This window comes from Mus pahari, chromosome 1 (genome assembly GCF_900095145.1).
Source record: "Mus pahari chromosome 1, PAHARI_EIJ_v1.1, whole genome shotgun sequence".
Taxonomy (NCBI): domain Eukaryota; kingdom Metazoa; phylum Chordata; class Mammalia; order Rodentia; family Muridae; genus Mus; species Mus pahari.
This window is the reverse complement of record NC_034590.1, coordinates 8,436,811-8,461,448: the sequence shown is the minus strand read 5'-3', so window position 1 is coordinate 8,461,448 and position 24,638 is coordinate 8,436,811. Positions and strand designations below refer to the sequence as shown.

General features: G+C 42.9%; 1 protein-coding gene across 1 annotated transcript in view; it reads left to right on the top strand.

The window, feature by feature from the left end:
• The window catches only part of Tdrd12 (tudor domain containing 12), a 68,814-nt gene that overhangs the window by 41,207 nt on the left and 2,969 nt on the right, over positions 1-24,638 (top strand). Inside the window, exons 13-27 of the mRNA XM_029546163.1 lie at positions 2,174-2,359; positions 3,973-4,129; positions 4,550-4,677; positions 5,586-5,777; positions 6,031-6,159; positions 6,790-6,907; positions 7,591-7,730; positions 7,971-8,191; positions 10,776-10,875; positions 13,483-13,670; positions 14,348-14,558; positions 16,597-16,689; positions 18,670-18,842; positions 23,424-23,533; positions 24,489-24,552. Of these exons, the coding sequence (XP_029402023.1) occupies positions 2,174-2,359; positions 3,973-4,129; positions 4,550-4,677; positions 5,586-5,777; positions 6,031-6,159; positions 6,790-6,907; positions 7,591-7,730; positions 7,971-8,191; positions 10,776-10,875; positions 13,483-13,670; positions 14,348-14,558; positions 16,597-16,689; positions 18,670-18,842; positions 23,424-23,533; positions 24,489-24,552 (2,210 nt within the window). The remainder of the gene's footprint in view (positions 1-2,173; positions 2,360-3,972; positions 4,130-4,549; positions 4,678-5,585; positions 5,778-6,030; positions 6,160-6,789; positions 6,908-7,590; positions 7,731-7,970; positions 8,192-10,775; positions 10,876-13,482; positions 13,671-14,347; positions 14,559-16,596; positions 16,690-18,669; positions 18,843-23,423; positions 23,534-24,488; positions 24,553-24,638) is intronic.

The following is a 24,638-nucleotide window of genomic DNA, read 5'->3' as shown; positions in this document are numbered from 1 at the left end:
GAGAAACTATTCCCAGAGATACAAGAAGATACTGCATCCATTTAACAGCAACAAGGTTTTTGTTTGTGTTTCTGCTTTTGGGTGCAGGGACTTCCTTTCAGCTGGACCAGGATCTTGCCATAATTGAACATAGTGACAAACACAAAGGGAGAGGAGGAACCCCTGTTTGCTGGTTGTGTCCCTAGCCCTTCTAGTGAATGGGAAGCTGTTACTCACTCACTGATGGTCTCCAGGTCTCGAGGAAGGAAGCAGCTGTGCTGTGACCACATCTCCAAATCTGCAAAAAGGCTGATGTTGAAGACATCAAGGGAAGGGGTACTGTTCATAAGGGAATTCTCCATGAAGATTGCCACAGCAAACACTTGGAATGCTATTGGCATTGTTGTAAAAAAGCATGGTCCATGTCAAGAGAATCAGTATGTGTCTTGATTGAACATACATTCTAGAGAGCTGATTGAAACATGTACAGGAAAATGAGGGGGAAAGGAAACCAAAAATGAGTGTATCTGGGTTCAGCTGGGGCTCCTGCCTAGTCCAGCCAGAGAAGTACTTTGTAAGAGCTAACAGAAGAGCTGAGCTGCTGGATCTGATCCCTGTGGATTCACAGCCTAATGTACAAGAAGAAAAGGACCAGACCTAGACTTTAAATGGGGAACTGATGGAGTTTATACCTGCAATCTCAGTACTTGGGAGATTAGAAGCAGGAAGATCAATTCATGGACAGCTAGAGTTACATGAAACCCTCTCAGCACACACAAAGTTGAAGGACAGGAACACTGAGAAACCACAGAGAAAGAAGGAACAAAAGCATCTTTATAAGCAGTAGGTGTGAGGTATGAAGATCAAGTGAATGGAGAGAACAAAGACGAAAGAATATAGTTTCGGGTTTAATTTAAGGTCTGAAAAATCAGATTGCTAGATAAAAGGAGCAGGTCAGGAGGTTCTCTTGAGGAGGGACAGTGAACATTTTGTGGACCCAAGTGACATGAATTCCCATGTTGACAGTCCCTAACTAGCACAAATGGACAGACTTTGGGTAAGCACATGGCTTTGACCTGTCTGAACTCAGATACAGAGTTCATGAAAGTTACTGTGGAAGAAGTGATCCCACCAGAGGTCAGGTTTCAGAATGATCTCAGGCTTGTACCCAGCTGCTCTAGGGTTCTTAGACTTGAGCATTTGGTCATTCCAGCCCTACAAATAGGTCTATACTTGGGTTCTCAGTGAACTGTGTAAGTAGAAATAGCTTTTCAAGTTTGTAAAATCTCAAGAAAATGTACTTCCTCTATCCCTTGTCCAGAAACTACTGAAGTCTCTTTTCCACAAGAGTGTCAAGAATGATGATGAGTGAGCTGCAAGCAAAGGAACAAGCTTCGATATGGCCCTTCAGCTCCGCTGGAAGCTCAGGGCTTTGGGAAGAAGGGTAGCATAGAGAATTCAGTGTCTTTTGGGAAATTGTACTTTTGGTCGAAGACTTCTGAAACATTCTGGTTTTAGTGATAGGTGAAGAGAATAGTATGCCAATAAAAGCATGTGTTTTTAAAAGGTTAAGGTAAGTAAGATGGCGTGTGTCTATAATGCCAGTACCTGTGGAAGCTGTGGCAAGAGGAGTTTGGGGCTGGAGAGATGGCTCTACAGTCTAGAGCACTTGTTGCTCTTGCAGAAGACCCAGTTTGGGTTTCGGCACCCACATGGTGGCTCAGAATTGTCTGTCCAATTCCGGTGGATCTTGTGACCCTCTTCTGACATGAACATGGTACATAAACAACACATGCAGCCAGAACACCCCTTCATATGGGGAAAAAAAAAGTCTGGGGCTCTAGCCTGGCAAGATCCTGTCTCAAAAATCAAATGAGGCAGATGGGCTGACAGATTATTAAGGGACTAGGAGACAAAGCCTTGTTGCAGTATGTTTTAGTCATCTGGTTGGGGCTGGCTACTCAGTAGACCTTTTAATAGGTTCAAAGAACCAATAGTTTTAAAATAGGGACTTGATACTTGGGAAGCATCCATGCAGACAGAATTCATATTAAGTCTTAGGAGAACACTAGAGTAAGCCATGTGTGTGGGCTCCTAGTGGTGAGAGTGAGGTGCGTGGAGCTCTGAGATGGAAGGTTTTTTTCTGTCATTTATGTTTTTCTTTTCTCCTCTACCTCCACCATCTTCTCTGTAGGCTCTTCAGAAAAACAAGTTCCTGGGACCCAGCCACACTGCATCTTACTCCTGGCCTCCTATTGCACGTGGCTGTGATGTGGTTGTCATTTCTCACTGTGGGAATGACCCATTGTTGTACCTGCCACCACTGCTTACGATTTTGCAGATGGGGGGCTGCTACAAGTCATTACCAAGTAGAAATGGAGTAAGTTGGAGATCATTTTTGAAATGGATTAAATGTTTGTTTCCAAATGGCACATCTATGTCTGTTTTGTTTGGTTAAAAAAAAAAAAAAAGATTATATTACTCAAAATTTCCCAAACCGATAAAATAGAAGCTGAATTATCAGTCTGACTTGGTGGCACAGGCCTGTTTTCCAAATATTTGGGACACTGAGGCATAGGATTACAAGTTTGAGTCCAGCCTGGGCTACATAGTGGATTTGAGGTTAGCCTTGGATACACATTAAGACTGTATTTGAACAGATAAACCTGGATTATTAAAAGTAGCCTTTGCTTTCTTAGTGTTATTTGTGTCACAAAGTCCCTGGTGACTCTTCCTGTGTCCATCCATGGGCCCCAGCTGGACCCTAGAGTCGTGGCTTTTAGAGTTGAATACAGAGTCTGTAAAATGATCTTAGCATAATTCATATAATTGTCACCCCAGCTGGATGAGATGGTCAGACCATGTCTTCTTACTGTGTCACATGGGAAGCTGTTGGCTTAACTGACCAGTGGTGAGTATGTGACTAGAAGTTCGGTTTCTGTTGTAATTCTCCATGCTATGATTGATAGCACACCACAATGTTTAGTAATCTTTCCCCATGGATATGAAAGGAGAGAAATGGGACATAAGGACAAACTGGTGGTGGGTAGTGCTTCACTGGAATTTGGCTATCTAGAGAACAGTTGTTATAAAACCTCCATCCCAGAACATGGCACAAAAGATGCAGTACAGAAGGTCCCACCATGCACCGTAAAGCACGTGTGACAAGGATGCGTGTCCAGAGTTTAAAAGCATACTGGGTTTTGTGTTTTTGTTGTTTGTTTTTCCTAATCCTACCATGCATGCAATGTGATGATTTATCTTTAGAATTTGTACTAGTTATGTATTGACTTCAATGGATATATTTACACCCCTAAATTAGGTTAGCAAGTAGCTAAGCCCAGCTGATAGTGGAAGTGCCATTTTGTGCTGAGGCAGAGCCCCAGCTGTGACAGCTAGCCCTTACTCCTGTGTCTCCTGTCTTCTCCTTGCCTCCATGGGCAGCCTGCTTTCAGGCCTGTGGAGAAGTTGCACTTGGCTGCACCTTCCTAGAGGAAGGAGGGGACTAGGCTCATGTCAGAATGAAACATAATGCCTGGTAAGTGTTGGCAGGCAGGCAGGCCACCTGGGGAGTCTGCGGCTGATGAGAGCTTCCTAGGGAAGAGACAAGGCTCTTTCAAGCCATTCTTCCATCCTAGTGCTTAGGAGCAGGAAATGGAGCCAAGCTTCTGGGTTCTTAGTTTCTTGCTGATGTATTTATTGGCTGTGCAGCCTTGAGGAGCAACTTCACCTCTGTTTCTCAGACTCTTACCCTGTGGCCCTACCTGTAAAAGTATGTTAAGGTTTAAAAGACTTAGGGAATGCGTTAGCTCAGCTTAAGAACTAGTTCAGTGTTTCTAAACCCACTCTAGTGAAATGATATCTCTGCTCATCTGTATGATGACAATAGCTAAAGACTTACTCTGTGCCAGGAGATGGTCTGGATGTCTCACATATACTATGTTTGATTCCTAACAACTGTCCAAAATCATTTGAATCTGTTTGTCTTTGCAGCCTCTTGCAGTCATCGTGTGTCCTGGGTGGAAAAAGGCTCAGTTTATTTTTGAGTTATTGGGAGACTATAGCATATCCTCCAGGCCTCTTCATCCTGTGTTATTAACAATTGGACTTTACAAAGATGAAGCCAAAAATATGAAGCTTCCAAGGGGGTGTAAGCATCCTTTCCAAGCTGTTTGGTTTTCTTTGCAGAAGTCAGTGAGCTTGCCTAAGTAGCTGGGACCTCAGTGACTAGCCATTGGTCTTGACTTCCTAGTTACCAATGGGTATCAGTGGTGAAGGTTTGGTCTTGACTCAAATTTCTGAGGAAATGATTTCAGTTGTCATATACTAACGAACATTCACTGCCAGATACTGAGCACAGGACCTAGGAAATGTGCCTTTCAGGCAAGCCGAGCCCTGGCAGCTGGGGGTGTGGTCATCTGTGCTGTCTCAGACAGGGTGGACGGGCTGCTTGCCTTTCTCACCCAGTAGAGAATGGCTGCTGAGAAGGAAGTGGAATCGTGGTGAAGGACATACTGGAGAAACCTATAGAAAACCTAAAAGATGTTCATTGTTTTCTTTCTAAATGTAGGTGATGTGATTGTCACAACGCCACACAGCCTTCTGAGACTTCTTACATACCAAAGCTTGTTATTTCTTAGACTCTGCCACCTGGTTCTGGATGAAGTGCATGTACTGTTCTTTGAAGCTAATGAGCAAGTGAGTATGGACACCCTGGGTGTCTCCTGCTGTTATTCATTATAACTGTGAATGTTTCTGAAATGTGGCAGCTCCTCACTGATTTAAAATGTAAACTTTGTAGTTAATAGTGCTATACTATTCTGTAGCATGATTGTCATTGCTTGTAACAGCTTATTTTAAACCTGTGCCTTGTGCATGCTAGGGAAATGTTCTCCTGCCGAGCCATATCCTCTGAGGTTTTTGAGGCATTTGTTAGAAGCTGACAAGCTAACCAGAACAGTGTTTTTGGGAGTGGTGCTAGCCCCAGGCACGCGCAGGCGTTGTCTCTCTGCGTCTCCTTTGAAGCCGTAGAGTACATTTCAGGGCTAGTTTTTAGACGGTCCGCTTTGCATCACTGCCTGTCTGAGCAGTGGGCAGTCTGTTGCTGTCGGCAGCGCACCACCGCACCATGCACACTGCTTGTCTGCGCTGCAGAAACTGGGGCCTGCCTTGTATTTTGCTTTGTTTTCCATGCCAACTGGTAAACAGCGGGTTCCTATTTGCTTAATTCCTATTTCCTTGACTAGTAAGAGTGAAAATTAATGCAAATTGATCATTGAATCTATTCATCTATGTGTTATTTGGTTGTTTTTATTTGATAGGGTCATTTTTCCATAAGTGAGTTTAAAAGTCTTTAACATAAGCATGCTAATCCCTTGTCACAAACATTATAACCAAGATGCTGTTTGTGGCTTAATTCCATCCCAGTGGAATGTTACAGTGTTTATTGATTGACTATGAATTTTCTTCTGATGAAAATAATTTTTCCTTTTTATTTTTGGAAAGTCAACACGCTAAAAACTTCAGCTAGAAAGTCCCTGAATTCCGTGTTCTAGCTAATCATTTACTCTATTTTGAAACAAAGATTAAATTTACTAATTTTTCAGATGTTTGCCATATTAGATAACTTTAAAAAAAATGTTGAAGTGGAGGAGCGGGAGTCTGCACCACACCAGATTGTAGCCGTGGGTGTTCACTGGAACAGACACATAGACCACCTAGTCAGAGAGGTCATGAAGGACCCCTACGTCGTGATCACCGCCCTTGAGGAGGCTGCCCTCTATGGCAATGTTCAGCAGGTGATGGGGAAGGGCTGATATATATCAATAAATACACATATGTTTATACCCACAGTCTCATGCATATTATTTAATAGAGCAATATGTTAGATGATCACTATGGTTTCGTCCTCAAATTTGTAAACATGAGTTACATTTATACTCATTTCCTTTGCATTCTTTCCTATTACAAGTATAATCTTTCTGGGAGAAGTGCAGCTCCAATGCTTTGTTTGACACCTCAGAAACCACCTGTCTCTGTGTCCATTGGCAGGTAGTGCATCTGTGCCTGGAGTGCGAGAAAACCTCTACTTTACTCCACGTTCTTGACTTTGTTCCAAGTCAGGCCCAAAAGACCTTGATCTTTACCTGTTCTGTCGCAGAGACAGAGGTTGTATGTAAGGTAAGCCTGCCCTCACACTGGGGCATCCCCACCATTGGTGGGGGCCAGAGCAGAGAGGGATAGGGAGATGCAGTCTCCGTGTGGCACAGGCTCTAGTCTAGAGGAGGAGCAGTGCCGTGTGGCCATGGCAGCTGAAGTGTGCAAGCTTTGGTTGGTGAAAACACATGAGCATCAGTACTCGTGAGAAAACCAATGTCATCTACATCGTAGGAAGAAGAGCCAAACACATTGTTGTAAGATTTATCCTATTGGAGCTAATTCTATAAATATCCATGCTAAAGTATAGAAACAAAGCCAAATACAAAATGAAAACCTCAGCACCATGTCTTTCTTTCCATTGTAATAAGCTACAGCATACAGCTTAAAGGGCCTCATTAAGGGTAGCACACGTATCTGATGTAGATATACACACGTGTACATGTGCACAGACACTCATGTTATCTAAAAGAGAAATAGTTTAGCAAATAGTGTTTCACTTAAAGCAGGTCTTTAGATGGAAACTGTAGAGCCTTGGGGATGGTTTATACTTGTGCTGTGAATCCAAACTTGACACTAGTAGTTACCAGTAGATCCATTCGCTGGGCTTACATGGGCATGGTGGTGAACTGATGACTTTGATTTCATCTTTAGGTAGTAGAAAGCAATTCAATATTTTGCTTGAAAATGCATAAAGAAATGGCTTTTAATTTAAAAAGTATTTTGGAGCAGTGGAAGAAGAAGTTAAGTTCTGGCTCCCACATTGTATTAAGTAAGTACTTTTGTTTCTATTTAGACAAGGCTGGGCAGTAGGGATCATTCCTTAATTTATATTTCTCATACTCAGACGTCTCATAGTTTTTAAGGTTTCAGAATTCAATTTAAAGTGAAAATTAATCTCCTTCTTAAAAGGTGAATTTAGGTACCCCAGGGCTCTCAGCTTAGCAGGCAGAGTTCTTGCTGGAGTTGCAGTTTGGGTTCACCTATATAGAAAGCCTATGTTGGTCTGTATATCTGTCTGTTTATCCATCTATCCATTCATTCATGTACACATCTGTAATGATATTAAGGTTAATAATAGAAATATAAAGGTCAAGATGTACAGAGCAAGGGGAAAAACTCTATGAGTAGCCTGATTTATGCTAGAGGAAGGAATTTTTCAAGCTAAGAGAGAGACTACTGTCCTCTGGAATTTTATCAGTACGCGCTAGCATTTTGCAGGGGTGGAGAGGGGGGAAAGAAAGTTTGCATATTAAAAGTGTGATGCATACTGCGTGTAGATTAGTGGTTGAGCTTTGTCGTAGCAGGTATGAGGCCTGACTCAGTCCCTCACCTCAAATAAGGAAGCAAAATGTAGTACAGAAACATGGTGTACAATGTGGGTACTTGGCCTGTTTATCAGAGTTCATGCAGAAACATCCATTTAGGGGACCTTATGGAAGTTCTTCTCTCCAGCCTTAACAGATGACTGCATACCACTCCTGGCCATCACCGATGCCACGTGCGTGGTTCACTTCAGCTTTCCTTCCTCACCAAAAATTTTTGGTGGACGCCTGTATTGCATGTCTGATCATTTTCAGAGTTTAACTGAACAGGTTTAATCTTTTTTTATTATATTTCTTGTTGCACTGTGTGTGTGTGTGTGCATGTGTGTGTGTGTGCGTGCGTGCGTGCGTGCGTGCGTGCGTGCGTGCGTGTGTGTGTGTGTGTGTGTGTGTGTGTGTGTGTGTGTGTGTATACATACCTACTGGCAAATTCAGACCCTACAAAGCTTTATGGAGTGAGATCAGATTGGCAGGGATGATGTACATCCTTTATGCACTCCCAATTTTCAGGGCTCACCTGCAGAGCAGGGAGATAAGAAAACTAAATCTGTCCTGCTGCTGACGGAGAGGAGTGCAGGCCATGCTGTTGGTGTCCTGCGATACTTGGAGCGAGCAGATGCCAAGATTCCATCAGAGCTGTATGAGTTTACAGCAGGGGTCCTGGAAGCCAAAGAAGATAAGAAGGCCAGAAGACCTCTTTGTCCGTATCTTAAAGCTTTTGGCTTTTGCAAGTAAGTCAATGCTTTTTAACTTGAGTAGTGTCATGCACTGAAATTCATAGGTAATAAACTTGCTCCTTGATGAAACTATCATACACCTATCTCCCTGTGTCAACCCACTCAATATAAAAGGAGCACACAGAGGATCCCACATGGTCTTCCAGAAGTGACTACCTACCTACAGATGTTAGCACTGGCAAGCTTTGGGTTTTTAAGTGACACATAGTATACATATGAATCAGAGTAATGGTTCCATACATTTACATACAATGCACTGGCCAAGTCTAACCTTGCTCTCATAACCTCCCACATGCCCTTTCCAGTTTGTAGCAATCACAGGTCTACTTTCTGATGTGCTTGATTTTTTTTTTTTTTTTTTTTTTTTGGTTTTTCGAGACAGGGTTTCTCTGTAGCTGTCCTGGAACTCACTCTGTAGACCAGGCTGGCCTCGAACTCAGAAATCTGCCTGCCTCTGCCTCCTGAGTGCTGGGATTAAAGGCGTGCGCCACCCCGCCCGGCTGATGTGCTTAATTTTTAGGTTTCCACATGGAAGAAGACATGTAGTACTTGTTTTTCTGTGACTGGTTTGTTTTACTTATTTCTTCCATTTGCTACAAATGAGAGGACCTCATTTTCCTCCAGAACTGAATGTTACAATGCTGTGCGTGCACCCTATTTTCTTTTTACATTAATTTACTAGTGAGTATTGATTGTGTTAGTTTGCTTTTCTGTTGGTATTGTAAAATACTCTGACCAAAGAAACTTAGAGAAGAAAAGGTGTATTTCAGTTTATATTTTCATTTTGTGGCTTTATGTGTCCTGTGACTATGTTGTCATGTGTGTATCTACTTTGAGTTAATGGGTCTGTGGTAGTTTGCAGGTGGGGCTGTTATGTACTGTGTTATGAACATTCTCTTGCATGTTTTTAGGGAATATGTGTGTGCTCTTTTGGGTGACATAGTAAAAGAGAGGTTTGTATCTTAGAGGTTAATTGGTCTTTTTTAGATTATCGTGATGTGTCTTGAGGGGAGGGGCTGGAGAGGTGGCCCAGCAGTTAGGAGCACTGACTGCTCTTCCAGAGGACCCAGGTTGGATTCTTAGCACCCCAGTGACAGCTCACAGTTAATCTGTTACTCCAGTTTCAGAGGACCCAGTGCTCTCTTCTGACCTTTTTGGGCAGTAGGCATGCATGTGTGCATAGACATATATGTAGGCAAAATGTCCATACACATAAAATAAAAACACTAAACTTAAAAAATAAAAATGTCGGGGCTGGTGAGATGGCTCAGTGGGTAAGAGTACCCAACTGCTCTTCCAAAGGTCCGGAGTTCAAATCCCAGCAACCACATGGTGGCTCATAACCATCTGTAACAAGATCTGACGCCCTCTTTCTGGAGTGTCTGAAGACAGCTACAGTGTAATTACATATAATAAATAAATAAATAAATAAATAAATAAATAAATAAATAAATCTTTAAAAAAAAATAAAAAATAAAAATGTCAGCCGGGCGTCGTGTCGCATGCCTTTAATCCCAGCACTCGAGAGGCAGAGGCAGGTGGATTTCTGAGTTCGAGGCCAGCCTGGTCTACAGAGTGAGCTCCAGGACAGCCAGGGCTATACAGAGAAACCCTGTCTCGAAAAGCCAAAAAAAATAAAAAAATAAAAAAAAATAAAAATGTCTCAAGAAATAATGAAGAGCTCTTCTGTTCTTTGAGTTCAGGGTTGATAAAAGAGTAGAGGAGCTGGGCGTGGTGGCACACGCCTTTGATCCCAGCACTTGGGAGGCAGAGGCAGGCAGATTTCTGAGTTCAAGGCCAGCCTGGTCTACAGAGTGAGTTCCGGGGCTATACAGAGAAACCCTATCTCGAAAAAGCACTGTTAGTACCCTCTTCAGTCTCGCTGCTTGGCATTTACATGTTTGCAGTAAAACTTTCCTAATTGTAGCTGCAGGTCAGTTTCCTGGAGATGTCGTAACATACGGGATGAATTTATAATCCTAGCTAGCCCATATAAAGGACATACAATCCAGGTATTTTTATTTATAAGCCATAAGCCTAGATTGGGCAGGTTTGGAGCTCTATTAATTCTCCAGCTATAAAGTTCCTTGTCACATGCTGTTTCTCCTGGCTACGTGCTCTTTGTCCATCTCCTCTCATGGCAGCTGCCTCTGTCTTACTTCTTTCTTTCTTCCTTCCTTTCTCTCTTTTCTTTTTTTCCCTTCCTTCCTTCCTTCCTTGCTTCCTTCCTTCCTTTCTTCTCCTCTTCTTCCTCTTCCTTCTTCTCTTCTTCCTCCTTCTCCTCCCCCCCACACCTGCAACACCCTCACTCTATCCTCTAGTCCCTTCTCTCTCCCTCCACTGCCCAGTCACAGTCTCTAGCCTTTTATTGACCAGTTAAATTGAGGAGAAGGTTCACATAGCATCACTTAGTTTATGTGAGTATCTGCTTGTTGGCAGCATTCACATCTTGAGAAGCCAGTATTTCTTTAGTATTAGAATACATGCTAAAGCATAATTCTACAAATAAGCAGCACCAGACCAACCGTGTTAACGTATTTTCTTCTTGTTTTAAAATCTAGTCCTTTTCTATCCCCAGAGACAAAAGGATCTGTCCTGACCGGCACCACATTAATCCAGAAATGGACATCCCAAGGAAATTATCCAGTGAAACACTACCAGTGTTTGGACATATTAGGGTAAGTTCTGCTAGTATTTTTGCCTACTGGTTAGCAGTGTTAACAGTTATTTTCATGAAAACTTTTTGTTTTAATTTTTTATTAGTTTTATTGAGAGTTTTATTACATGTTTTGATCATATTTATCCCGCTCCTCTACCTCCTCCCAGCTTCACCCTCTTACCCACCTGACTTGTTGTCCTTCTTGCAACACGAAGCTGAGGAGTCCAGTTTGTGCTGCCCACATATTTTTGGAAGTATGCCCTCCTCTGGAGCATGTAGGGTTTGCCAGGAGCCATGCTCTTAGAGAAAACAGTTTTTAAAGCATCAGAGACAATTAACCACTATCCGTGTGTCGCCTTAGCTTCCTGGGGTTGCTGTAACAGATCCCTGCAGTTGGTGACTCACACGAGAGCTCTGGGCCCACAGTTTATCCCAGCATGGGCAAGCCTTCAGCCCAGGCAGGAGAGTCTGTCCTTGTCTGTGTTGTCCCTCCCTGCCCCTGCTGCCTGCTATCCCCAGGAACCCTCCAGCTTGACATGACTTGGTTTGGAATTGCATCTCCCTTAGTCCGCTCTTTAGGTCGCTGCTTCTTTCCTTAAGTAGGCTTCTCCTCTTTGTTTCCCTATTAAAAGTAAAAAGTGCTTGTCACCATGTGGAAGGTCCACCCAGTCGTCTAAAGCTGCCCCTCCCAGAACATGTATAGTAGTCAGAAGTACTACCTGCTACATGCTTGCGTGTGCTTTAAATCGTCTGCCATTTAAGGATTCCTCTAATGTAAAGCACAATTGCATGGATCCTAATGAGGAGATACTTAATGGGATTTGCAAAGACATTTTTTTTTCAAATAATGTCATGCTCATAGTGACTTTGGATGTTAGAATGTATTTAAATTTTATATCTATATGTCTGTGTATGTGTGTGTGTGTGTGTGTGAGAGAGAGAGAGAGAGAGAGAGAGAGAGAGAGAGAGAATACCATTCATATGAAACATGGAGAAAAAAGCCATAGTTTGCATATAGAGGTTAAAGGACAGCTTTTTGCCTTGTTGATACAGGGATGCTCTTGTTTCTGTCTTGTTGACTCCAGGCTATCTAGTGCCAGTGTTCCTTCTCTACCTCCACCTTGTTCTGTGTGCACACTACCACATGTGTCTTCTTAACACAGATAGGGTGGGGCTCACACTTGGGCCTTCAGGCTTCAAGGGTGAGCGCTGTTATGCACTGGGCGTCTTGTTGACCCAGCCTTACTGAGGAGGATATTTATGTACCTTTTTGAGGGGCTACCATTCCAAGCTAATAGGGTTTCATTATTGACATGCTTTTTTCTTTAATTTCTAATTTTGTTAACTCATTTTTAAGTTTTCCTAATTCAGATTCATGTTGGTATTTTCTAGGGGACAGTACTGAGGAGTGATTCTAGAGCCTGTTGAACCTGCTTCCCTTTAGTGCTTAATATATAACCCCAATACATTGTAGTTTCTTCTTTTATATAAAATAATAATCTTTCAGTTATTGCTTCATTGGATAAGGTCTTACTGCGTAACTCTGGTTAGCCTGAAACTCCCTTGTTGGCCAGCTTCCATAGTGGCAGGAGGTTTCATGTGGGCTGCTGTGGGAGAATTGTTATCAACAGTCTATGTTTGTTAGCAGTAAAGAAGAGTTAAGTTCTGTGTTTTACAGAAAAATGGATGTTCTGGGAGATAGTCATACTAAGTGAATTAAGCCATTCTCAGAACGGGAAATATCATATATTTCCCCTGTTGATTTCATATAAAATCATGGGTGTATACATTAAAGAAAAGTAGCAGTGGAATTGTCTAGGGTAACAAAGAGGATAAACAGGAGGGAGGAGGGCAAGAAAAGGGTGGGTGGGGGATTGGGGTGTGTGAGGTAGTGTGTCCAACATATTTACCTATACAAAAATTTTAAAATACACATGCAGTTTTTAAGTAGCTATATAATAATTTCAATTAAATAGTGAACAAAGGGGATCTGGAGAGATGACTCAGCAGTTAAGAGCACTGACTGCTCTTTCGAAGGTCCTGAGTTCAAATCCCAGGAACCACATGGTGGCTCACAACCATCTGTAATGAGATCTGACACCCTCTTCTGGTGTCTGAAGACAGCTACAGTGTACTTATAATAAATAAATAAATAAATAAATAAATAAATAAATAAATAAATAAATAAATAAAGTGAGCAAAGGACTAAACTAAAAGTGAACATCACTAAAACAAAGTTTTTAATTTATTTATTGTATGTATACATGTGAGTGCACAGGTACAGGTCAGAGGTCAAAGGTCATTCTTTATAGTCTCCTTTGTAGGCTCTAGAATCCAAGGATCCAACTTAGGCCATCGAGTGTGTGCAACTACCTCCCCTAGCAGCTGAGCATCTTTTTTTTGGGACCTAAAATGAAGTTTTTGAAAGATGGAAACTTTCTCTAAAATGTCCTCTGTTAAGTTGGTTATTTGTGTGTGGTAGTTCTCTTGTGTTGGTCCAGTGTCTGGCCTGTTTCCTGCTTATCCTTCTGTCTTTTGTGCATCCCGTGGGGTCCTGTTGTGCTGACTGACTTCTGCAGCTGTTGCTTGTCATTGTCTTCTACATGTGTTCATTTATTTATTTCAGGTAATACCTTTTTACATTTCAAATGCAACCAATTACTTTGGTCGTATAATTGATAAACATGTGGATCTTTATGAAACTCTTAATGCAGAAATGAATGAATATTTTAAGGAGTCCAGTAATAAAAAGGCTGCTGAAAAGGTGGAGAATTTGGGGTTGTATGGATTAGAAGAAAAAACACTTTTCCAGAGGTAAATAATCTGTAATCTCCTCTCTACAGTTGTGAGACGTGAGTAATTTAAATAGTGTTGGATGCTTATTCTCACCAGTGCCTGTTATGGAGTGTGTGAACTTTGAGCCTGCCACCTCCCCCCACCCCACCCCAGGAAAGTGGTGCTTTTACACAGCACTCAAAACTTCCACTACAGATGTGCTACACCATGCTAGCTCCTGAGCACAGAGTGCAGTGGCCATAATACTCCAAATAGTTATTGGTCCATCACTGTGTAGCATACACACTCCTTGCAGCTCATTGAATTTCTCCCAGATTCCTATAGACGAGGCACTGCTTTCACTTTACAGAAAAGCAAGAGGAGCCATGGCCGGGTTGAGTAAGTTGTCTAAGGCCAGCTCAGTGGATGGCACAGTTAGTGCCCAGCCTCCCACCCACGTGCTGATTTGCGCCTACCTTTCTGCACATGGCCTGCACTCTTAGCCTCCTCTCAGAACCCAGAATCTCCCCCGTGTTAACTTTTGTTATGGTATCAGATACAGGGTTTGTTCTTTTCAGAAGTGCTGCCTGTTCTATGGTTGTGTGTGCTTTAGACAGTCTGTCAGTTAAGGACTCCTCTGCTGTAGAGCAAACTTCAGTGTAGCAGAATAAGGAGGCTTGCTTTTTGGATTACCCGATGTCCCTGCTGTTCTTTAGGGTTCAGGTGTTGGAGGTGAGCCAGAAGGAAGACACCTGGGGTTTGGGGAGTGTCCTGGTGAAATTCATAGATGAAGGCAGGACCAAGCTCATCACAAGAGACCAGCTGCTGCTGCTCCCAGAGAAGTTCCACACTCTGCCCCCTCAGGCTGTGGAGTTCATTGTTTGTAGGGTTAAACCAGCTGACAGTGAAATTGAATGGAACCCAAAGGTGGGTTACTTTCGCTTCTTATGTTTTATGGCTTTGGCAGGACATTTAACCCAGAACATAAACAAAATTGCTACTTAGTTTGAGTTTCCATATGTAGAGGGGTTTTTGTTTTTAACATGAGGTCTCACTGTGTTGAACTCCTAGATTCAAACAGCCCTCTGGGGCAGCTTCATGAGTAACTGAGACTATAGCTCCTGGTATTTATGTGAGTCTAAAATTCAAGCCTTTGCCTGATAATTTTAGGTCATTAAAAGCATGATTTCCTGAGGTCCCTAATATTACTGTGCACCACTGTAACTGAGCTCTATTACCACACGAAAGGCATCAAGGACTTGTGGCAATGTAGCCTGAGCCATTAGTGTTCTGTCTTAGAGTGGAGTCAATTTGAAAAAGAAGACAGTGTGAGTACCTGTGCAAAATAGGGCCACAGGTTATGGACTTTCCCTGGAGGGGCCAAATGATTCTGTCAGGATTGGGAGCATAGATTGAGAGAGAGAGACAGAGACAGAGACAGACAGACAGACAGACAGACAGACAGACAGACAGACAGACAGACAGAGACACACACGGACGGGCTAGGGAGAAGGGAGAGGGGAAAGCGTGCCAGAACAGGTCATAAAGATACAGGGGATCCCAAGAATGTCATCAACCAGTTAGGGTACCAACAGCAAAGAAAAATGCCTGTTCATGCAATGTACCACTGAGGACCATTTCACTCAGAGTCATGTGGCAGTCTAAGATAGGTTTGGGGCTGATAGACAGGCCTGTTTATTCCAAAACAATGAGTTCTGTTTATGACAATGCGCCTGATTCCAGAAGGTTACATTGTTGGAAGCTGGTTAATGGGAGATGAGATCCTCCATTATGATGTAAGCTGGAAACTGGCTGTGTTTTCAACAAGACTAAACACTACCTAGGCAGTGGGTCAGTATTGATTTAGATGCAATCTTGAAGTCTTATGTTTAATTGATAGCCTTTTCCACCTGGAAATCTTCCTCCTCTGTTCTAATAAGAATTTACTGAATGTACACTGTATGTTAGGTGCCATGCTGAGTTCTGCACATCAGGAAGATCATAGTCCTTGTCCTTTGTGAAACCTTTGGTCTGTAAAGATGGCTTGACCAAGAGTCTCACTGAAGAGAACCTTCTGTAGAAATGGGAGGTCCTAGTTAGAGTTAAAATTGCTGTGATGAAACACCATGATCAAAAGCAAGTTCTGGAGGAAAGGGTTTATTTGGCTTAACTTCCATACTGTAGTCTATCACTGAAGGGAGCAGGGCATGAACCTGGAGGCAGGAGCTGATGCAGAGGCCATGGAGTGGTTTTGCTTACTGACTTGCTTCCCCTGGATTAGTCAGGCTGTTTTCTTTTAGAACCCAGGACCACCAGCCTCAGGATGGCTCCTCCCACAATGGGCTGAGCCTCCCTCATCAATCCTAATCCACCAATTCTAATTTTATAAAATGCCTTTATGGCCAGATCTTAATGGAGACATTTTCTCAATCTCCTTTCAAATAACTTAGCTTGTGTCAAACTGATATAAAACTAGACAGCACATTGGACAAGCTCTCCTTTGAGTTGTTCCCAATCCACTCACTGTCCCAGGTGCATTGAAACCATCTCACGACAAGGGCCAACTCTCTCCTGTCCTGCTTTCTAGGGATTAAAATAGCATGAGAAATAAATCAGTCAGTAGTCTGTTGTGGCCCTTCCTGAGAGGAAAGAGGTAATGTGCTGAAGGTTGACAGAGGAGATGGGTCCACTATCTGTAGTGAGAAACAGCATGACAGGTCCAAAGGCCCAGGCCTCCTCCTGCTGTCAGAACTCACATGCAGTCTTGGGCAAGTTCCTGAACCTATGTACACCTGCTCTGTTAAACTCTGCTTCACCTTTGATAAGAAAGGAGACTGACCCCATAGAGCTGTTCTGAGAAGCAGATGCAATGTGTTCAATGTACTGTGTACCATACGGCATACGTAGGGTAAGAAGCTTGCTTGCCTAAAGCCTCAGTTGAATAACAAAGGGATTTTTTTTTCAGGTTACTAGATACATTCATCATAAAATTGTTGGGAAAATGCATGATGCTAAAGTAGTACTGGCTTTGGGAAATACCCTTTGGATTGATCCAATGGTAAGTAAGTGTCTGGGTTTTCTTTGAAAGAAATGTGCTTGGATAGCCACAGAAATGATGCAAAGGATTCTAGTCAATTGTTAGACATGGAGGTTTAGTTGAGGTTTTGTGATAGGGGAGATACTTTTCATGTTATTTGGGTCATGAATTTGGTACGGGTTTTGTTTTTGTGTGGTAAGATATTTTTTCATGACAGTGCATGTGGGCATTGTGTGTAATGCACATCTGTACTGTAACTTAAGTTCATGAACCTTTTCTTACTGCACGTGGCATTCTCCAATATTTACAGTGGTTCTTCTTTTTACCATTTGGATTATAAATCTCAGATCATTGCATAGGTTTCTGAGCCTGCTGCCCAACTTATTTAAGAAGTCACAGATCAGAGTCTGTAGCCCGAATGCTTGCCTTTCCTAATTCCTAAAGCCCTGGGGCATGCAGGGCAGTCACTAATGAGGAGTCTGGTCCATGGCACTCAGAGCTGTTCCTGTGTTCACCTCTTCTGCCCCATTGCTTCACCATGCATTTGTTGAACCCCCACGAAGTGCGAAGGCCATACTGTACCCTTGAGTTCCACATGTGGAAAAAAAGACCCTGTAGTGCCAACGTGGAAGAGAAAATGTGACCCCGTGACATGTGGCTCAGAGGCCTGGATGTCTTTGCTGACACTGTCCCTTTCTGTTTGCACCTCATGAATTCTTCACAATTCTGCTGCATCAGACAAACCTCACTTGTTTTGATTACTTAAAATATTTAAAGAAATTCAATTCCCATCTGTTGAAAATAAATTTCATATGGTTGGGGAAGCTTTAACACATTAAAGGAGAGTTAAATACAAGATTTATGAATTAGAAAAAAGTCATTTTAGGAAAGAAAAATATCAATTATTAAAGGAGGTAAGTGGAGAGATTTAGGAGTCTAAAGTAGTATCATAATTAGGATTATAATTCTTTTTAGAAAAAAAGGAAACTTTATTAAGCAATGGTTTTATGGTTTGTTTGTTTGTTTGTTTGTTTGTTTTTAATACAATCAGAATAAGAAGCAAAAAGGCGGAGCTGGAGGACGGCTCAGTGGTTAAGAGCGTTGATGCTCTTCTGGAGGGCGGTATTCCCAGAACTCATATGATAGCTCACAACTATCTCATGCTCTCTTCTGGCCTCTGTGGGTACTAGGCACCTATATGATGCACAGCTATACATGTAACCAAAGCATCCATACACATAAAAATGAATGTTTCTATGGAAGAAACAAAAAAGAAAACCGACTTGAAAACATGTTTCCACAGCTGTGAAGTGACACCGGTGTCCACTGACATACCAAAGGGAGCAGCACTTCAGCCTGCCTTCCCAGAGCAACCTCCTTCTCCTCCTCCTCACTAAGTGAAGGGAGACTCTTATGTGCATCCCTCAGTTGGAATGTGTGCTCAGCAGGCCAGCCTGTCCCCATACCTGTCCTTCCACAGAAGGGAGCACCTGACCTCTATCCACACCTCTCTACACAGGAATCTCACTGTTGTGGGTTTTCATAGCAAGTCTTCCTTAAATTGCATAACTTGAAATACTTTGGCTAGAGAAAAGACAAGTAGACAAAATGGTGTAGAACTCAGGACTCGGAGCCTTGGTATGATGAGTCCTTTCACATGAGGAATCCAAGCCTTGTCAAGGAGGCCAAAGGAAAAGAAGAAGGAAGCAAGCACGAAAGGTTTGTATCTGGTTACAGCCTCCTGGATTGCTGTCCACTAAGGTATCATCATACCACAGGTCTGCCCATAACCCAGAACCCTGCAGTCAGGATGAGGCGAGTCTTGACAGGAGTCTACCATCAGCTCAGTGATAAGATACCTGGCTGCTGCAGGAAGCCTTGCACACTGAGACTGATAGCTGAGTGCATCTAGGAGGACAAGAGGCTGTGAGAATGCTAGTGACCCAGTCAAGATTCAGAATGTGATGCTTACAAATATTGCTTTCCCCCCTTTGGTTGAAGGTGCATGTTACAAAACTTTCAAATCTAAAAACTTCTATCATTGATTATAATGTTCGAGCTGAAATTTTATCCATGGGAATGGGTATTGATAATTCAGAACACCTAGAACAACTGAAAAAACTATACAAAGGAGCTAAACTGCCAGCCTTTGAGGACCTTTCAGGCCAGACCACGTAAGTGCATTTCTGTCTCCTTTTGGAAAACATACCTAAGAGCTTTCAGGGTTCAGGGCGTCTTGTTGTCCTACACAAAGCTTACCCCTCTAGTGTTGCTGGAGTGATAGAAGCAAGTCTCATGCATATTGTTTTCATTGTTTCTTTTACAGAAAGGACTTTGTTGACATCTTATTTGCAGATAACACAGTGTGCAGTGACAGTACACTCAGGTATACTCAAAGTACAGTGTGAGGACACTGGGGAAGAACAGAGATGGGGCTCCCTGGCTCTGTACTTCATTTGAGTGGAAAACACACGTGCTTTTCTGCTCCATTTCTGGCTATATTATCACACACTGAGCATACGATTGATGTATACTGTGTGTGGGGCTGCTGATCTAAGTATTCACTCTTTTTTTTTTTAAATATTTATTTATTTATTATATGTAAGTACACTGTAGCTGTCTTCAGACACTCCAGAAGAGAGCATCAGATCTTGTTACGGATGGTTATGAGCCACCATGTGGTTGCTGGGATTTGAACTCTGGACCTTCAGAAGAGCAGTCGGGTGCTCTTACCCACTGAGCCATCTCACCAGCCCCCCTAAGTATTCACTCTTAATGTCCCTTCTGAGCATGTCCTCAAGCTCATCTTGTATGCCGCTGGTGAGGGAGGCTTCCAAGTACCCACAGCCACACCCAAGGGTGAGCTCTCCAGCATTGCTCCAGGCAGCTTACCCAGCACTGTAGCTGTGGAAGTGCAGGGTCATCTTTCCCCTCTCTCATGACCCTGGGGCCAGCTTGCCAGAGTTCACACCCTCCAAGGGTCAGTTAACCCACACCCCTGCTACACCAGGGCCAGCTCCACTGCTGCCCAGGCAAGATATGGAGCCCACGCACTAGAGTGCCGCAGCTGGCAAGGAGCAGGGCCGGCTCTCCTGCTCTCATGACCCCAGGGGCAGCTCTTAGGGTTAAAAATTGAGCAATCTTAAAAATAACCATGTATAGTGAAATCACTCTGGGAAGTGTTAGTCCCACTGTTGGAGAATAAAACCACTACTATAAATTTGAAGCAGACTTTAATTAAATACTGACTAGGATGTTGGCCTTTGGTCAAATCCATTCTGGAATCCCTAAAAATGGTGGCAAATCACATTTTGCAAAAGCGTGTAAAGGTATTTTCCATCCAGTCTGTTGTAGGAATTCTTAATCACAATCCCCCTTTAGCCACTTAGTTCCCGGATAAAAGACATACACAACCTTTATTTTTATAATAAGCCTTAAACAGCACTAGAGCTGGGCAGATATCTACCCTCTATGCTATTACAATCTACTTTCTTATTCATAACTGTGAGTTATTGCTTACTCTGCTTCATTTTATTGCCAGCAGGAATGTGCAAGTAAAACCTATGGAGGCAGGGGGCACTGGCTGGAGAGAGGGCTACTTTTTTTTTTAACTTTAGTATCATGTCTAGGATTTATTATTATTATTATTAATCATTCCATTTGTTTACATCTCAAATGATATCCCACTTCCTGGTTACCTCTCCGCCAATCTCCCATCCCATATTTGCCCTCCTCCCTCCCTTTTTTGCTTGTATTACAGAGGACCTAAGTTAAGTTCTGAGCACCTGTGAACTGATTTCCATAGTGACTGCACATTTTAGATGCCAACCATGGGAACTACATCTTCCCCAGAATTTGAGGTCTCTTTTTTTTACTAATAGTCATTCTGACAGAGTGAAATGGAACCTCAAAGCAATTGTAATTTGCATTTACCTGACCTCTAAGGATAAACACATTATCCAAGTATTTAGTTGGCCATTTGTATTTTTTTTTTCAGTTTACCAATTCATTTACCGAGTGGATAATTTGTTTTGTGTTTAAATTTTGCAATGCTTTATACATTCTATCTGATGTGTAGCTGGCAATAACCTTTCTCCATTTCTGTAGGCTTTCTATTCACTCTAGTGATTGTGTCCTTTGCTGAACAGTGATTTAACATCATATCATCTCTTTTGTCAATTCTTGGAATAATTTGCTATGTTTCTGGAGCCCAGGCCATGGTGTGAGGACCCAGTTGGCCTATGGGTTCACTGTGGTGACCTTGGAAGGTTATTAAATTAAAGATGAAGGGGAAGGTGGCCATAGAATCTGGCAAAGATAAAATAGTTTGTAATGTGAAATGACTTTAGTTTTTGTTGAAGCAACTTAGATATTTGTGGAATTAGGATACTAGTGGTTTTCCTCATACTTCAAAGAAACAAGAAACGTTCCTATTACTATAAGGTATTCTTTAACAATGAGGATGCTATTACTGGTGAGATTTATTCCTTAGCTCTGGGCAGAGTTGTGCAAGCTCTCTTCACACTACAGCCTTGGAATTGAGCAGAGTGAATCTTAACTTGCTTGTAGTCAGAGCAAGGGCAGGGCAGAGACAGATGCAGGACCTTTGAGGGATAGGATGTAGTGGTCTGGAAAAAGACTCCTATTACATAGCACTTAGATTTTCAAGTTTAGGGAGATTCTGATAGAGGGTGGTGGTGGAACTTTAGGGCTATGAGAAGAGAGCCTTTGAGAAGAAATCAGGAGCCAGGCAAGTGTGGCCCATTAGCCAAGAGTAGGCAGGTTTGGTATTTCTGCCTGTGTAATTAGGCTGTGGGAATTTCCAAGGTATTCAGAACTGAAAGCAGCAGGTGGGAATGAGGAGATAGGATGATGCTCAGAGAGACTGGTAGGCAGGTGGGGATGGCCCCTGGGATAGGAAGAGGAGGAGGTTCTAGGTTCTGCCTGATGTGAGGTCACAGGATTGAGGGGCTGACAGGGATTGGGATTCTAAGATGCAATGACAGCGTTGATGCCGTGGGTAAGAAGAGATGTTTGGGTGGGGCCAGCTCATTAGAGAAAAGGCCCAGTGTTTTCTCTAGGACATGGTATGTTTTAAGGTCACTGAAAGGACAAGCTGTACTGAGGAAGCAGCTAGAAGAGCCCCTGGCCTTGGAGTGAGGTTGAAGATAAGGCATGTAAAGAGGAAGGGGCAGACAGGAGTGGGTGAGCATGCTTGTATCCAGTATGGGAGGGAGGGAGGGCAGTGCTTTGGTGGAGGCAGTGATGGAGGACCTCTGCCAGTTAGTTCCAGGGTTGTAGACTAGGTTCATATAAACAGATCAGAAGTCTCCAGAGACAAAGTAAGCCTTTGTTCTCTTCACAGATGTCTGTATCTGTCATGCAGGTGTAAGCTTAAGTTCTCTCTAAAAGCCTGTGCACAGTGAATTGCATTGTCATCCATAAGGACAGGAATTGGGCAGAGGGGTTGCAAGGGAGTATTCCCTGGTATCAACCTTTTTGTTTTTTATTTTGAACAACATGACTTCTATGCTGGTTGTTTTTGTCAATTTAACACAAATCTAGACAGATCTGTGAAGAGGGAACCTGGATTAAGAAAATACTTCCATAAAATGGGCTGTAGGCAAGCCTGTAGGGCATTTTCTTAGGGATTGATGGGGGAGGGAGGACCCAGCTCTCTATGGATACTGCTCCACGGCCTCTGCATTGGCTCTTGCTTCCAGGTTCCTGCCCTGCCTGAGTTCATGCCCTGCTCTCTCTCTTTCACTGATGGACTGTGATGTGGAACTGTAAACTGAAATAAACCCTTTACTCTCCAACTTGCTCTTGGTAGAGGTATTCTGTCACAGCAACAGAAACCCTAACTAAGACAACTGATTATCTACTTAACGAGCCAAAAGATTAGTGATAAATATTTTTACATTTTTTGAGACAAGGTCTATGCATAGTCCTGGCTGTCCTAGAACTTGCTGTGTACACTAAGCTGTCCTTGAACTCAAGAGACCTGCCTGCCCCTGCCTTCCCAGAGCTGGGATTAAAGGTGTGTGCCACTGCTCTTGGCTGCAGTGTGTGTGTGTGTGTGTGTGTGTGTGTGTGTGTGTGTGTGTGTGTGTGTGTAAAATTTTTTTTAAAATAGTCACCTGAATGAGGTAATCTCTAAATTAGCTAATAGGCAAAAATGAAAGGGAACTGTATTGGATTTAGTGGATTTCTGTGCATAAAGATGTGAATGGCATTTTTTTTTTTTTTGAAGCCACATCTTACTCTAGACCTTCCTGCCTCACTGACCTCAGAGCTAGAGATCCACCTCCCTGCCCCTACCCCACTGATACTTACATTTTATGAAAACAGTATTTCTAGAAGTTGACCTAAACTAGTAATAATGTAGGTTCTGGGAAAGACATTGGAGGAGGCAGGTGGGGAGGAGGAGAAACTAGCTCTGTGCCTGTGCTCTTCTCCCGTGTGAGTGGGGAAGCTGCATGTGCTCCTCTTCCCAGTTCAAGGAGCTTGAAGGAAAGGCCAGCTGAGCAAGCGGGAGAGCATCTTTCTTTGATCAGGTGTCCACCCACCCCACTCCTACCCCACTCCCACCTGAGTGCTGGGTTGCCGCAAGAACACACTAAGCAAAGCTAACTAGCCTGCACTCCCATGTCTGTAGCCCACACAGACTCCAGGATGCACCTGAGCAGTTTAGTGTCTGTACCCTCTTGCCAGAGTCTCCTCAAATCCATTTAACCTCTGCCTCTTCTGTCCAGAGTACCTACAACAGTAGAAGACACCGGGTGTTTGCAGGACACTCAGCAAGGAGACAGAGGTACAGAGCGAGGAGCTGGTTCCCAGGTGGACTCGGATAAGCAGAAGCCTGGTTAGTGCCTGTGTTGAAAGGAAGCTTAAGCTCAAGTTGTGACTTTCCCATATGGAGAGAGCAGCCCACATGGACAGCGCTGAACAGTGTGGCTGTCTCTGTGGGGAGTGTTAGCCAGTGAAGGGACCGTCCACACTTACATCTACTGGCCAGAAGTTGGCAGAACCTCCCCAGTGACCCAGCTTTTTCTTCTTGCTCCTGTCACTGCCAGTTTTGCTGAGTTGGAAGCATGCCACATACACTGCAGCTTCCTCCAGTCTGTAGCATCGCAGCCAGTGGGGTGGTTTAATTGTTATTTATATTCTATAATATAAATTACTAGTGTTTAGTTTTTACCAGGGTTTTTTTTTTTTTTTTTTTTTTGAGAACAGTAAGGTTGTTTTTCAGTAGGTGCTATTGTGATTAAAACTGATTTTTTTTTTTTTTTTGCCTTGTGCAAATCTAGAGCTTTGTTTTGTTTTAAGTATTTTAGATATAGTCTAAATTCTGTTGTCTTAGAGAATGTTTGCTCAGCAGTTGTTCTGTCTGAGTGCTGGCCTGTTCTGGAAGCCTGCAGGCTGAGGGCTCAGCAGGCCTGGACGCCTGGACGCCCGTCCACCAGCAGTGCATCATGGTGCCTCTGCAAGAGCACCTGCACTTGCCTGCTAGATTCTCTTCTTTGAAAGTTTATTGTCGTTTAGATTATTGTGTCAGTTTCCTAAATGATGTGCATTTTAGTTTCTTCTAATATTTACTACTAGATAACCTGAGTTTTAATGAAATTTATTTTCTTTGTGTTTTGTTTTTTTGAGACAGAGTCTCTCTACTTATCTGTGGGTGCACCACCATGTCCAGCTGAAATTTATACTCTTAACATAATTCTGCATGTAAAAGTTGCTTTACCTTGGGTACCAAAAATGTGTGTATGTATGTGGTATATAAATAATCTGGAAATTTTAACATTGATTTTCTGCAGGAGTTTTATCTGAAGACCTTGGCAGCGAGAGCACTAGCAAAGCTTCAGAGCCACATGTGAGGAGGTAGGTGTGTGAGGAGGTAGGTGTGTGAGGAGGTAGGTGTGTGAGGAGGTAGGTGTGTGAGGAGGTAGGTGTGTGAGGAGGTAGGT